Source organism: Clarias gariepinus, chromosome 6 (assembly GCF_024256425.1).
Source record: "Clarias gariepinus isolate MV-2021 ecotype Netherlands chromosome 6, CGAR_prim_01v2, whole genome shotgun sequence".
NCBI lineage: Eukaryota > Metazoa > Chordata > Actinopteri > Siluriformes > Clariidae > Clarias > Clarias gariepinus.
In genome coordinates this window covers 20,190,706-20,207,210 of record NC_071105.1, presented here as the reverse complement: position 1 = coordinate 20,207,210, position 16,505 = coordinate 20,190,706, and the positions used below count along the sequence as shown (strand labels likewise).

The following is a 16,505-nucleotide window of genomic DNA, read 5'->3' as shown; positions in this document are numbered from 1 at the left end:
CTTTTACGGAGGAGAAAGAAAAACAATGGTATCCAGAATGGGAGAAATGTATTTTAATTTTCCATGCTCAACAAAGACCACTCTGTTCACACATTTCTAATGGGCAGTAAATGCAAGAAAACACTTTTATATAGATAAAATAATGTGTTTAATGTTTCTTTCAAACTTTTGCTTAAGAGCCTGAAAAGTTAAAATTTTTTACTTCAAGAACAATTGATTCATGTGTTGTTTTTGCTTAATTGGACCATTCACTGTATTAGAACTGTTTTCTTAAGTCATATTATAATGTGCGTAAAATATAAATCTGTTTCAAGTAGAAGGTTTCTAGTTTATTTAATATTTCAAACTTTCAGATGTAATAGTTAAGATATTTTAGTAACCTGGAACTGTCTCATTTTCATGAGTTACAACAAATTATCAAAGAAAAACACAGTAGATATTGTGCTTCTCTATTTCATGTGCTATATTGTTTTTTAACTACTATTTGACACATTTTTCTTCCTAAATTCAGAACATTCCCACACATTATCTTTTTGAACTTGGTTTGTACATCTTGCATTCTTTAGCCAACTAAATGCAGAAACTATCAACAAGACAAGTTTCCTATTTTTAGTTAATTAAGTTGGTATTTTTAATTTTTACTATACAGTACATAGAGGTTACTGAAGTAAGAGTGTAGGAAAAAAAAAATGAACAGCAGTGAGTTTCAATCCTTAGCGTTAATACAGTGCTGTGCATGTTTGACTGATCTTTAATCATTCATTACCTAAAAGGCATTGTAAGGTAAACTACTGATATGCAATCTTAGTAAAAGCTACATCTGCACATCATCCTTGCAAGCAAAAATACAGATGACCGAACAGGAATTTCAGACCAACACCAAGTGACTGGCATGCAGGACTACATGTTTTAACACCACTTCTAATAATATAACACCGATAATACATTCAGTGCTTTACCTATGGCGAAAATGGCTGAGTCAGAACACAACTGAAGGCACAGAGGTCAATAGGAAGTGTGTAGACATGTGTAAGGCGCATTCTTAAAACAAACAAACAACCATTTATCTTATGAATAGAATTTTGAATGCTATACAGATGCAATGAATGTTTAAAGTGTACATGACAAGACTCAATCTAACTCAATATGTAGGGCAGCCTTTGGGTTCTCCTGTTTGTTTTACTGATTACACACTGCATTTTTGCATACTGATCCAAGTACAACAGAATGCAATCTCTCAGCTACTAAAACAAAGATCAGAGCAGTATCAGTATCTATGTTATACATAATTCGGTATCCAGTGTAGATATGTTAGCGCCACCAGGATTGGGGGGGGGGTTTGGGAGCTCAAAGAAACTCTGTAAATGACATTCAAATCCACAACAAACCTGTCACAAAGCATCATTACATTAACGCGCAATGCTCTGTAAATTAGTACTTACTTTTAACAAATGAAAAGCATAGAACAGCTATGACCAGGGCAGTGTCTAAACATGTACACTTAGTGTGGAAAAAAAAAAAAAATACAGCATAGTTTCATCTTACTCAGGTGCAAATCTCACTGTGTAACACAATCATTACAGGCAAATAAACCTAAATAAAACTGAGGCGTTATCTTGTGCCGGCCTAAATTACTGTCAGTCTTGGTCCTTTTGATGCATATGCGATATACAGTACAGTACATAGATGCTGTTTGGTTACAAATCAGATGTTCTTTCATGGGCTGTTGAATGCCATATATTTCTAGACATCAGCAGATGCTTCTGCAGGACTCAAAAAAACCTCTCACAAGATTAAGCAACCACTCCTCTTTTTCCTCTTTCGGACCTGCAGCGCTGCCCTTGTGGCCATTTCGAACACTTCTCTCACACCTTCCTTGGTCTTGGCTGAGCACTCCAGGTAACCGAAGGCGCTAATACGGTTAGCCATGTCGCGACCTTCCTCGGGTTTAACAGGCTCCTACGATCAAAGCAAAACAAATACAGGTGAGATGTTGAAGGATGGTTTTTATACCACTGCTGTGGTTTGAAATATAAAGTTAATGTACTGTGCATCATGTTTAGGCGGAGTATAGCTCAGTATACACTTAAACAGTTATCAGCAAAATGTTTAATCTTTATTGTTCTGAGGAAACTGCAGTTAATACAATTCTGACAAGGTGTAGGCTTAGCATTGTATAGACTGGTTAAAAAATGTTGGGAAGGAATCAGCAGGACTTTATGCATCATGCTAGTCTAAAAATGTTTAATAGAAGGAACAAGAAACCAGTTCTAAAACCAGACTTAACTGAGAAAAGTGTTGTTTTAATTTATTTTGCTTTAATGGAACATTGTCGCTTTATAAGAGATGTAGAACAGTTTGCTACTCTTTTATTTTTTCCCCCCCACTCCTGACTGCTCAAGAAGGACCTTTTTTTTTATAGTTATAAAAAACAAATTTGCTTACAATGTGGCATAGTGAATCCTTTATGAACAATGCCTTGCAAAAGATCAAATCACTATGCAATCCAGTCAACAGTTTAGAGTGTTAATTTATTTACATAGTTTTCGTTTTGGCAAAATGCCGATTACACTACTGTTTGAATTACCAGTAAACACATTACGTTGTTGTGTATCCCCTAATGTAGGCCTAAAGGTATAGTATACAACCTTTTTAAAAATTTCAGTTTTTCTAAAACTTATCTTAATGTGAAAAGTTTCTGTCACCAAGTTCTAAACAATCATTCAGTGGTGCAGAAATGATCCCCTTTTTTTTTTCTTTCACCTGTCTGACAAATTAGAGAAGGCTAAAATTAGGGCAATTAATGTGACCACTTCAGTTTTACTGCTTTAGTCCAGTAGGTGGCGGTAATATATCTTTAACCTGATTTGCCAACAGCAAATACACTTAAAAGAAGTGCGGCAGATGGATTTCCGGTTTAAATCATATGTCTGAAAAAACATCAGCATAATTTTAGTAAAAAAAATAAAATAAAAAAAGGGGCATATACGCTATAATTGAATAAGAATATGGGTTCTAGTACTGATTATTTTGGCTATGTTCTATCGGCATGAGTGGGTTTCTGCACTGCCTAAGCAAGATTTTTTAGCGTGATCTGGCAACCCTGTTCGGCTCCCAAGATAAAAAAAAATAAAATAAATAAATCTATTGGTGCTGCAGATCTAGAGAGTTGACAATTTTTTTTTATATAGCAGATGCTGATTCTGCATTATTTCTGCTTGACTGGGAAGTTGTGAATTTATTATTTATAATAATTTTGAGGCAAATGCTTTTTTTTTGAGAAAAGAGACAGGAAAAATATTTCCAACAATTTCTCTCTGGGTGTACATAGGATACTTGTCATTTTTCTGTTTACATAATTGTGCTGACTGTAAATGCTGAATGTTGTGTAGTTGATTTTTTGTGCTTTTTTTATTCTTATTTTTTTTTACAGTAGACATAAAACATAAAAGTTACTTTATAGAATTATTTTTATGCCCTCAGTTGAATATTTTAGTGTTCACTTCCAAATGAAAAGAATATGTACGTTCACATGGTTCACCATGGACCACTGTGCGGACCATACCAGAACAGTGACAGGAAAGGCTAGAAACATCTGTAGTTGGCTATTAATTCTCATGGTGCTAGCTTTATTATCAAAAGTCGCACGCTACACCTTTATCCTGGGTATAGTGCTACAGTAAAGCAGCCAGGCAATAATGCGTGATCATTCAGCAGTGTGGGTGCTTTACAGCATCAGCTACTGCCTCCTAGGTTTGGCATGCAGCCAGTAGTTCTAGTGCAAAATGTGATGTTCGTGCCTCACAAAGTGACAGTAATACGTCACCTAAGTGCTTTTTTATGGAGCTGCTTTAAACAATGCTCTGGACCACAAGCAGAGAGCTACCTGTTTCATCTTAGCCAGCTCTCTCCGGGTGTGCTCGTCATTCCGCAGGTCCTTCTTATTCCCCACCAAAATAATGGGAACATTGGGGCAAAAGTGTTTCACCTCTGGTGTCCACTTCTCTGGGATATTTTCTAAAGAAACAAATACACAAACACGTTATGAGCATGACAGCAATCATTTATTCTTGTTAGAACTTTCAATCTCTGAAACGATGAGCGTGTATTAGGTTTATTACACCAACAGGTCATACAGATGATTCAAATTTAAGTTTACAAAACTAATGAGTCTTACTGTTTCTTTTGCATAACAAAAGAAACAGTAAAAAACATTTTAGACATTTTACTGTTATCAATCTACTATGGTCATGCTAATTTTTTTTCTGTCATGTTTTTTGTTTTATTTTAAAAATTTGATCTCTAGAAAGAAAAAAAAAATACAAGCTACTGTATCTGACCTTAGAATTATGTGACATGAATAAGGGCAATAAGCTTACCTAAATAAGAGAATAAACTTACATTTGATGTACAATTATGGCAAAATAATAAAGTTAAAATATATAAGCCCATATTTAACATATCTGTACTTCCTAAGAATTTTCTAAAATAAGAATCTCAATATGGAGCTAAAAATCATGAATTCAGTGTTACAGAAACATTATACCCCTATCTCACCTATGCGGTTTCGCACGGTGGCTGTAAGTACAGTTCATCATGATTTACCGCGAGTTTTGACGCTGTGATTAGGTTTCCAACTTTCTGCGCGAACAATTAAACATGTTTGTAAAACTCATGAAGTACCAAAAACTGGCTCTTATGAAGACCTTCTCAGGAAAGCAAGACCTAAAATTACCTCTGCTGCAGAGAAGTTCATTTAGACTTACCAGCCTCAAAAATCACCAATTAACAGCACTTTAGATTAGAGCCGTTATAAAGGCTTTGCAGTTTATAAACTGCTTTACATGAGTAGCAGGCACTTTCCTGGGATGGTCTCCATAAGGGCCAGTTTCCACCATGGTGCTTGATGGGTTTGTACTGTATACATACGGCATAAAAACCTATAGTTCACCATAAGGTTTCACTATTCCAATTAGGAAACCAGGATTACCAGCAACAGATCTGATAAACTGTTAGATTGGTTTCCAGAAAAGTCATCAGGGCTATGGTGACTCACTAAGGCAAGTCAGAGTCCAGACTTCCTGCTATTCACATTCTCAGAGATATGAGCAACATGTGTCTCTGCTCTGATAAGAGGGAGAAAATGCATATTAAGATGATCCACGAGGGCACTTGTACAATTGAGATGGTTTATCCGTTTACTATAAATCTAGCAAAGCCCAGACGAAGTGAAAAGAAATTAAATGAAGACTTAAAGGCAAGGACTCCATATATGTCCAAAGCAGAAAACAGGAATGTGATGAGTTGGGTGTGAGACTTTTTTTTTAGTGAGGGGAAAAAAAAAAAAAAAAAAAAAAAAAGTACCTAAACTGTCAGGACTGTCGATGGAAAAGCACATGAGGATGACGTCTGTGTCTGGGTAGGAAAGTGGCCTCAAACGGTCATAGTCCTCCTGACCTGCTGTGTCCCACAGTGCCAGCTCCACCTGTCAATCAAAAGTAAAGAAGTCACGGTGAAGTCCAACAATGTAGCAGAGAGAAACCTTCATAGTCACAGGCTATAGGGATTTCTTTCTTTTTTTATCAAAGGAAACTTCTATAGTGACAGCATAGTTTCTTCTGCATTCTGATAAAGACTCAAACGTGTTTTCCAAGACACGGGAATGTTGTGACATTTCTATTATGAATAGACCAAACTGAAAGCAGCAACAGCAAATATGTGAAAAATGTTAGCTCACTCTGACAAAATCTATCTTAGACATTGTGCACAAGGAGGTCAGCTATATAAGCCAAGAGTTACTGAAGCTGTAGGAAACAAAACTAGTTGATATTCCAAAATATTTATAGACACTGACAAGCTGAGCTCTCGACCCTTCTCTCTCATCACTGCAATTCAGCATTTTTTGTTTGCTTAGTGCTCATTATACCACCACATCAGATTTATGTCAAACATGCAGTAAGAAAAATACTTTCACTGGACAAAAAAAAAAGGAAGAAAAAAAAAAAGAAGATTAGCAAAACAATGAGAATTTATGCAATTTATAAAATATGATCAGAAAAGATGATCCTTTAAGCAGTACTGGCAGCTCTGTTGTCTTATTATAATATTAATAGAACATATCATTTTAACTACCTTAACCTACAAATCAAGAGGTGAGGTGCCTTTACATAAACAATGTAATGCAGTTTGCATTTGGTCTATTTGATATCCTGCGTTTATTTCATGCATAGCTTGAAACTAACGCAACATGCCCATTTGTGCCTGCAAGATGCAGTATGCATGTAATCAGTAGGGGCAGTGTAGTCAGGAGGCACATCAAAACTAGAGGAAAGTTTCGAGGACAAGTTGTGCAGCCAGGTCGGCAATTACCCCACCTGCATGATTTACCTTTGCTGCTGAACAGTGTCAAAACAGCTGGTGAAAATAGAAACCAAGCTCCTTATGTGTCACCCTGTTTGTTTATGTACTTCATGAGAAACCATCTGAATGAATTCTAATAACACGAGTAGTATATAGGCAAGTATGTGAACAAATATGTTCACAATGTTGACAGATGCATGGTTTAATAACAAGTACATTTCCACCCTAACTGTGCTTTAGATAAAAATGCGGAACAGCATGGTTTTCAGGTATGTCCTGCATCGTCATAGCAAGTCGTAAAAAAATTTAATAGAATAAAACCATATGGCTAAGTCACAGTTGATGGCACCTCTGGCTATATCTAGTCCCAACCACCAGGTTATGGACTCTTGTGTCCTGACACTCTTGTGTTCTACCTCATAACTACCTGAAACAGCAATTACAATCACTACAACAAGCAATGCCAAATAGCCAGTACTGTACAAACAAATCTTGAGCCACCCCTCATTTCTTCATATTAAATTAAATTAAGTAGATTGTAAAGATATTGGAATAAATGTTCATAAATGTTTGAGGCTACAAAGCACTTAAAGATGCAATTCTAAAATTATATATTTATAATTTATGAGAAACAGCAGAGGTATTTCCCCTTTTATCTTTTTCAACCAATTAGTACTAATCACTGGCCTGATTATCTGTTATCATCTGCACCTGTTTCTCACTGGTTCATGCCATAAGTTAAATGTTTATGCTTGAATGATTAATAGATCATGGTGTGGCCTGTTAAGCAAAAAACATTACTCTGAAATTGGTCAAGTGCAGGGTCTAGACTAAAAATGAGAGCTAAAACATGTTAAAAAATTAAGAGAGTCCTTCAGGAAGCCTGGAGAGCTATTGCTCAAGGCTACATAAAAATAAAAAATAAAAAAAATAAAATAAACGAAAGTCTGGCATTTTTAAAGCAAAATAAAAATAAATTACGGTTGCCTGAAGACGTTTGCCCAGTACTGTAGTTCTAATGCCATTGAATCTGATGAGACTGCATTTTTAGTTGACATTATGAAAGAGACTAGAGTTTAACAGTTAATTCTCAAAATTTTCGATGAAAAGTAAACTGAGCTATTTGCAAAACAGTTTTTCCCCCCTTCTTCAAAATTCTTATAAGTTGAAATAAAGGATAGTTACCACTTCTTTATTTTTCAATCTTAATTTTTGTATACAGAAACTCTGTGTTAAAAGTCAATGTAAAGCTATGGCACTGAAGACAAATTAACCGTAACTATTTTTACTTTTAACTCCTTTTTCCTTGGAGTAAAGGTTAAGGTTGCACAAATGTAAAGCCAACAACATTATTATTATTAAGAGTAGGGAATGCACAAATACTACTTTTTGTCATTCCAAGTAAAATACTTTAATTTTAATACTTGCTGATACCAATTAGGTGCCACAGTGGTTTGAAGGTGAGCACTGTGAGCTCGGCCTGGTTGTACCACGCCTAGTGCCACAAGTCACCTACAGTAGGATAGACTTCAGGCCCCCCTGCGTCCCTGTACAGGATAAGCGGTATAGAGAATGTGAGAGTGATATAAAGTACCGATACCAGTTCCTGGTATCAGCATGAATAGAATTTTTTTTTTAAAATAGCCCAAGTGTAAAATGGTTATCTTTTCTATGCTCAAGTTTATAACACGGTTGCCTGTTTGTATTTGTCAAACAAAATAAATTGTTGTATTTCACTTTCACTTTTGTGAAAGTCACAGAACACAGTTACCGTAAAACAAGCAAAACACAAACAGATCAACAGAAACACTGCTAACTTTTAATATATTTTTCCATGACCAGACAGACATTTCCCCTGCATACTCTCATCAAAGTTGTCAACACCAGCCCTTGCTTTGACCCAAGGGGAGGAGGAGGTGCGTGTAGGGGCTGCGTTGTAAAATGTCTGTCTCTGCCAGAAAGGTGCAGAAGTTTTGGAACAGTTTCAAGAGGATGAGTAGCTAAGCTCAGGATTGGACAGATACTGGGATCAGTATTGTTGGATGCCTAATTAGAAGAATTAAATTGCTTCCTTATGGCTAAAAGCTAAGTAGGAGCACTGAGAGATCGGTTATCCTCTGGGAGGAAACTGCTGGGACTAACACAGGAGCAGCTCCAATCATCCATATCCTAATCTTATTATTGATATGGACCACAATAAAACTTCACAAACCATGGATAGCCTAATGAGAAAAACAGATATTGGACACTTTTTCTTGTCTTATGCACTCAAGCTCCAGCGATGAACATTTGAAAATGACAGGAAAGAGGAGCTATTTTTAGAGATGGAGAGTGGAGGAAGAGTATAGAATCCTTGCTATTGGCCAGAGAGTTTTAGGATGAGCTCAGACTTTGTGGGGGTTAGAAAAGGATCTAAATCTCATCCATGCTTGTTTTCGAGCAGCGTGAATTCTCTGGAACTTACACCCACACAGAAAAAGAAAAAGGAAAGGAGACTCCAGAGTATGCCACTCTTCTTAAGGTTTTGATATGGTCAAAATCCTATACGGCAGAAACAGCACATACCACCCCAGCTCTTTCACACGCACACACAGGAAATGAAGTGACCTGTTTATCAACCCATGAGGGCCACGGGGAGGGGGGGAAAATCCAGACATCCATGTTCCCAAATCAAACCAGGAAACAAGCAAGTACAGCCATTTCCTGTTATGGCCGTTCTTTGCTTGGCCGCTGTAAGACTAGTGTCTGTTAGTGACTGACTACTGACCAACACCTCAAGTCTGCTGGGAATTTAAGCATTGTTTAGGATTTGCGGCTTGTCGCCGTGTCATCCATGAGGAGGAAATTTGCATCAATGTGGAAAAAAGAGATTTTCTATCAACTGTATGTTGTTGCATACAGAAGTCTGTCATTCTGGAAATATTTTATATTTAACAATAAATCTTTAATAAAGTGAAAGATTGAACATTATGATGCTCACCAAAATTTTAAGGTCACGGATTAAAACAAGTACAAATATACAGTACAAGTATGACATATAATATAATATCCAAATATTTCCTTGATCATTACTGCTTTATCTAAATGTTATAACATATACCTGAAAAGTTATATTTTTATTTTGCAGTCATGTTCTAGTATTGCATAAACAACAATTAAACTTTGGCGGACATATTACTACCATTCACATTACTACTACATAGTACTTATTTTTAATTAATTAATTAATTAATTAATTAATTAAACCAACTCCACCCTAAAAAAAAATAAAAATAAAATAAAATCACCAGAATTATTCTCTGATGGTTAATCCTGCCTCACTAAACCTAAAAAGTAACCTATTAATTGATAACTTTTCTGTTCTGATGATTATTTTCACATGCAAAATGTTGTGGTGGAATTTCTAACTTATTCAAAAGAGGAACAAGCATGTGAAACTTGATGAAGTATGTAACAAGAACATTCATTTGCAGAAGTTTGATTTGTCATCTTTATGAGATTACCTCAGACACTGTACAAATATGTGATTCCTTCTGAATTTGGTGTCGTTCGGTAGCGTTAGCATTAGCTCATATAGTGCTTCTTTTGCTAATGAGATGATGCTATGGAATATGCTTTATGTTTCACAAAATACTTGGCGGGTAACGTTAACTAATACTGACATTTTAATCAAGCCAAACTCATAACTACATATCCTAGCAAAAATAAACAGCAAGAAAATCCACACCAACCTGTTTGCCATCCACCTCAATGTCAGCAATGTAGTTCTCGAACACGGTGGGCACATAGACTTCAGGGAACTGATCTTTACTGAAAACTATGAGTAGACAGGTCTTTCCACATGCTCCATCTCCCACGATCACCAGCTTTTTCCTTATGGCTGCCATGCCTAGAAAGGGCAAGAACAACATTTTAAAACATTCCTATACGCAGGCAATTTTTAAGACTTTCACTTTCCCGTTGAAATCCAGATGAAAGTCATGAACAGAAATACAGTGAAACCTCGGATTGCATTGTAATGTGGTTTGTAAGTGTTCCGCAAGAGGAGCAAAGATTTTTTAAAAGATTTCACTTAAAAAACGAGCAAGTCTTGGTTTACGAGTACCGAGTATCATGTACGCATGCACTTCTTGTTTTGACGCCGAGGGTAACGTGATCACAACTGAGCTGGTTCTCTTGTGCTGCGGAATTGTGGGTAATCGTCTCCCCTGCTCGGTCTTAGTGCGCGTCTCTTACTGGTATAATTAACATCCGTGAACGCATGTATTGTTCACACTAAAGTCCACATTTGTAATTAGCTTATTTATGAAGCATTTTAAAGAAGGAAGATGCACATATGTCAAGAAACACCATGTACATTTTTAATCACCCACGTTCGACTTCCTCCAATGATCTCTAAAACACACAAAAATTAAAGTGCTGGTCACTTTTTAGATTGTGCTGAGATCAGTAAGCTATTTTTAAAGCTCTGAGCTCTTTTAAAGGAGCAAAATGCACCACATGCAAAGCTTTATCCACCCACAAATACAGGTTTAGTTTCTGTCTAACTGAAGAAGAAATGAAAACGTTCCGATCTGCACTAAGGATAAACAGAGTTAGAAGGCACGGGGTTATATTTACTACACAACTGGATTCAATTTAAATCAATGATTTATATCCAAAAATCTATATTTACTAATAGAGAAAATAAAGCCCAAGAATCTGGCTTTTATGAAACTCAGTAAAATGTCTGTTCTTCACACTTGACAGCCAGCTGATAAAGCACAGGGTTATCAAGATGAACCACAATGCAGGAGCATTCAATTGTATCAGAGTATCGCTGTGTATCACATCAAAACACTGGCCAGGTGTGGAGCTGAACCACAGTATCACTTTACATGAGAGGCAGAAAAACAACTTTACTGAACACACACAAGCATATTTAAACAATGAAAGTCATAAGCCCTGTTCTAAGGCTTCAAACTGTTTTTTTTTTAACACACCCAAAATGTTTTAATCCAGCATCTTTAATTAAATGTGAAAACAACTGTGTGTCTCAGTTTCATCATCTGTGTACAAAACAAAATTTACAAACCTTGTTTATAGGTCGAGACCCCTGAGCTTCTGACAACCAATAATGTTTGAATGACTACTGATTACTTTTAATAACTGGATGATTAATTAAATTTAACTGAATTAATCTCTTTGGAAGAGACTTAAGATTTAAACTCAGAATCGGCTGAAAATCACTGATCGGTTATCTCTCAACTGGTCGATCACATAAACCAATATTATCGTTAATACCAACCAATATTATCTCTTATGTTTTTAAAGAAATGCCTGCCCTTGCCAGAACAAAACACCCACAAAGTTGGGAGTCCCTTGTGACTTCCCTGAATCCATCAAATGACAGTGTGACTGGAAGTACATTCTACACTATACACACGTACGGTAGACTTTCGTTTGAGACATTTCAAATATTTCACTTCTGTTTGACAAAACAAACCTGTATGACAACAAGCCAGTTATTCTGGTTTGAAGGGAAAACACAAGCCATTTGCACAATACTTTTTGACATCAGTCTAACAAGAATAGAATTTTTGTGTTGCATTTCCCCCGTTTAACAACAACAACTTAAATCATGCGCAGGCTGTTTGCAGTCACCTGACCATTATGACATGTGACGCACCGTCTGAAATGCAGAGAGTGGAAAAACTGATAGGACCAGATCAGGAAAAAGTCCTTATTGCACAAGGCTACAGTATATTCCCAACAATCATTACAATCAAAAGATCACCAAATATGTTAACTATAATTTAGGGTGATATGTCTTTAAATTAATATCACAATTAATTGAATATTTATCTTGTTTATGATTAAAAACAATTCTGTTTTACCTTTTTGCTTGATTGGTTTTCACCCTCGAGGTTTATACTGTACATATGCTATTAAAGACAGTATATTTTTTTTAAAGGAAGAGTATGAGCCACATGACTTTACATCCAGTAGAATGTTTTTAGTGAGACAGTCCACAAACATTCAAATATTAACAGATTTTTTTTTGCCCAGCCCTAATGTGGTCCTCATATTACCATATACTGTAACATCCTCATATTATACATTCACACATAAGTATTATGACTACATTCACATTACCAGCCCAAAGTTTCCATTTTCCCCCCTTAATGTGACCGATCAGATTTTTTTTTATGGCTGTCTGAACGCACAAATCCAATGTTTAAGATTTGGTGAGGTGAGATTTTTCCAGATCGAATACATGGTCAAGGGCCTTAACTGCGAAAAGGCGGCTCAGAATTCACGTTACTGTGCCTGAGGTTAGCATCAGCACTGCAAGGATTTCAACATCATGCAATCGACAGCTGCTAAAGCAGCTAAAGTGAAGCATCTCGCTATCTTTCTTCTTCTGGACCTCAACAAACACCTAACAGAACAAAATCCTAAGCACATATATGGCTAAAATCGCATCCATTGTTCAAAAAGAATGAACTCTTGATGGATTTTAATCCAGATGGCATGAGCAAAGACATACTGATGTGTGCATGCCGTTTCCGAAAACAGATAAAAGTAGAGTCAGATAAAAGTACTTGTAATTATGAATGTCATTGTCGTGCAAATCCAATTTGGCCAAAAAAAATCTGAATTGAGCAATGTGGCTTGCAAAGTGAACGTAACCTTTCTGATTAGAATATAAACCATTGTAGTCAAGAATGAAGGTAGAAGTACTTCAAGTTGAAGCATGTGAAGTATGAACACATTTTGCATAAGAGTTCTCGGATGAGCATTAAACAGTCTTTATTGTTACAGCAGCAATTCCAGTTCTTAGGTAAAAGTCTACAGGAGCGATTATTCACTGAAGCAAGGATGTGCTTATTTCCAGCTCCAGGCAGAACACTGTTTGCTGTATGCATTTCTTAAGATTCCCAAAAATTTCCTGAAAGCCTAAAATGTAATTGAACAACTCAATTAGTGGAAATGCATATTGAAAAAAAACAAGCAGGATCTTTAATTACTGTGTGCTTGGATATGTAGCTCAAAGCTCTCAGACAATTTTATAATGGACATATTAATTACTGTAAACTGTTTTGCTAGTAAACTTTGTTGTCTCTGCCCTCGTGTTTCCAGCACCCAAACACAATACTGCATTATGGGCTTAGATATCAAAGAAACAATAATAATTATTACATGGTGCAGTTTTGGGAAAGATAACCTTGAGCTGTAAGAGGAAGACCAACCTTAACTATTCGCTCAGAGTACACATGCTTGTTTTGCAACAGAATACAGCTAATTAGACTCAGATTTAAAAAATTATAAAAATCAACTTTTATAGATATTTTTCTTATTTATATAACCTTTAGGGATAGTATGTGATTGTTTCAAACATTTTCCAACCATTGTGACACAATTGTTCTTAATACAAGAAACAGACATGGTCAGAAATTTAAAGTTTGTTTCAGGTTTTTAATGCATTTCCATTTTCTGTTTGATATATTTTCAATGTTTTTTCTCTTCACAATTTGAGAATTAGGGTCTTAACAGATCTTAAACATGCTGATGCAAGGTTATACCCCTCCATAACGTTTGAAAAGGCAGTATTTTCTGTCATATTATTGCTGTTTCCTGATCTCTTCCCCTTGCCCGTTTTTAGCTCATTGTAAATAAGGCCACTTTAGTCTGTTTAGTCAAGTTTATGAAGTGTAAAACTAAACATTAAAAGGTATGCGCTTATTTAAGTATCAGACATTTGAGTAAGGAACAAAACATTTTTTTAAGAATACTATTAAAATATGCCATCTGATTTTAATTTGGGCTGCATTGTAATGGATGTTTAAATACAAAAACATGCCTTAAATGAATACAAACTAGTGTTTTACAAGTAAACTATACATAATAGTATGCAATTGCTAGAAAAGACTTCACATGCAAACAACGGCAAGGAGTAGAGGATCACTAGAATCCCATTCACTCTGGATGCTGTATATTCACAATAGTCTATTGTTTTTGGTCCAGACTGACTCACTATCTATTTATCTCAGCTGGTCAGGGTCAGGGTGTGTGCATTAGATCACTGGTTCCCAACCCTGGTCCTGAACTAGCCCCGCTGTGTGCATTTCGGTATTTATTAAAATTTTTTTTTTCCCCCCAGATCCTTCCATTGCCCAATTACTAATGCCAATAAGTTGTCATGTTCTAAGTTGTTCAACAATTATAGCTGTAAATATCAAGGAATAAAATCTGAAATTCTGATCCATCGCCTTATGTTCATCTTTTGATCTCAATCCTAAATATCTTCAGTGTATAGCAAAAACTTTTAGAGAAGACTGAAAGTTGACCACAGTATACTGGAGTAGGAGGATAGTTCATCCAAATCAGTTGAGGGTCGTTGAGGGGGGGATGATGGAGTGAAAGAAAAGTATTATTTTTTTTATATTTAATGTGACCTTAGGATCATAAAAGTAAAATACACAGTTAAGAATTTGTGAAAAGTTTTCCATGCTTAGTCTTCTCACCACTAACTTTGTGATTTTTATTTTTATTAAATAATCATTCTGTAAATATATTTACAGGTTTTTTAACCTGTAAATATAAAAGGGCTTTTGTATTTAGGTAAAATCTGTTAACACAGAACTCCGGTTTCCTGAACACAGGCCTCAGACCTTGGGGCAGACTTTGGACATCCCTGACATCAGCTAACAGCACTGATTGCGGCCGAAAGACAAAAACCTTACTCCTGAAAAATCTTCAGGCTTCTGTGGAAGCTTTCAACTCATTTCACTGTCCATTTTGAAACAAGCTCAACAGGTCCTTCCTTGTGTGTTCCCAATATGTGTCCAGGGTTCATGAATAGAGACCCATTTCACATTCCTTGTCTTGAAATGGCTCCAAGTTGGAGTTACATAATTACTCCACAGTGCGCGGCTTTGAGGAAAGCTTCGGGGAAACAAACTGTTTTAAGGCTAGGAGAAATTGAGAACTTCGGGGAAATAACACAGCCTGATATACTTTAGCGACACGTCACTGTCAGGTCATTGGTGATTAGGAGCTCTTATCGGCTCGCCGCTCTCCGGGGCCACTGCTGTGGAAGTTGACCTAGTTCCTGCTCTTCCTCATGGCTCGGGGAGCTACAGTAGCTGGCTGGCTGTAGCGTGGCCTACTCTTCTACAACGACCAAGCAGTGAATTCACAGTTCAAACTGACTTGTATTAGTTTTAAATCTTCGCTTTATCTCAGTAGAGAGCTATCGTCTCTCTCCAGTACTCTAGCGTGTGACTCGGCGTAAGTTACAGTACTTGTTAGAGGCAGTCCAAACAACGCCCTGTGACTGCGACAGGTTACACCACGTTCGCAATAAACACGTCCTCCCTAACTGTACACGGTGTCGGAAGGACATTTACACAAGGCGGATTTTTATTTACAGCAGTGGCCGTGTAAAAACTCCCTAAGTATCGCTCCAAGCTAGGATTCGAGGTGAAGTTGTTTTCCAGCTACCCTTCCCTCCCTCACTATTAACGGTGTGATGGACTCCTAGAGTTTAACAGGTGGTCTTCGGATCAGGTTAACAGACAGGACTTTTTTTTTTTCTTATCGCAGACTAATTACAGTGAAATCAGATTAAAACGGCTAATAACTGAGTAAACCAGCTTCCATATGCCCGAAGGACACTTTCACATCACACACCACCCTGAAAAAAAAAACTTATTCCCAAACAACACTCCCAACCTTCTTGGATATTTTAAATCTGGTACCTCAAACTTATTAAAGTAAAATACAATACCTTAAATTGACCGTTTTCCGATCTTCTACTGCAAGATTACGCTGCTCCGCGCCCAAGTTTCACTGCAGATGACCGCTGAATATCTGGACTCTGCTCTATTGCTAAGAAACGAAGCTGACAAACAATATCCCCGCCCACACCGTGAAGAAAAAAAACTCACTCGGCGATAGCGATCTTAAATCCCTATTGGCTGAGGAGGCGATTCAGCCGTTAGGAATTTTTCAGCCCCGCCTCCTTCGCTGCCGATAATAATGACATCATTCCTTACCGATGGCAAAATGAAGATTGCTGAAGTAATGAGGCTTTCCTACCACCCGGTCGAGCAGCTTTTCAAAACAGTGCGAGCTAGTGGCATCTAGTGGACAAAAAGGTG

The 16,505-nt window shown here is 36.7% G+C and overlaps 1 protein-coding gene across 1 annotated transcript; it reads right to left on the bottom strand.

The window, feature by feature from the left end:
* Positions 1-38: 38 nt before the first annotated feature.
* rhoca (ras homolog family member Ca) lies at positions 39-16,284 on the bottom strand. The gene is made up of 5 exons (XM_053499500.1): positions 16,133-16,284; positions 10,092-10,249; positions 5,365-5,485; positions 3,887-4,017; positions 39-1,959 (listed from the first exon to the last, which is right to left on the bottom strand). Exons 2-5 carry the CDS (start codon positions 10,245-10,247, stop codon positions 1,786-1,788), a joined length of 582 nt encoding a protein of 193 aa, XP_053355475.1. The 5' UTR covers positions 10,248-10,249; positions 16,133-16,284; the 3' UTR covers positions 39-1,785.
* Between the last annotated feature and the right edge of the window lie 221 nt (positions 16,285-16,505).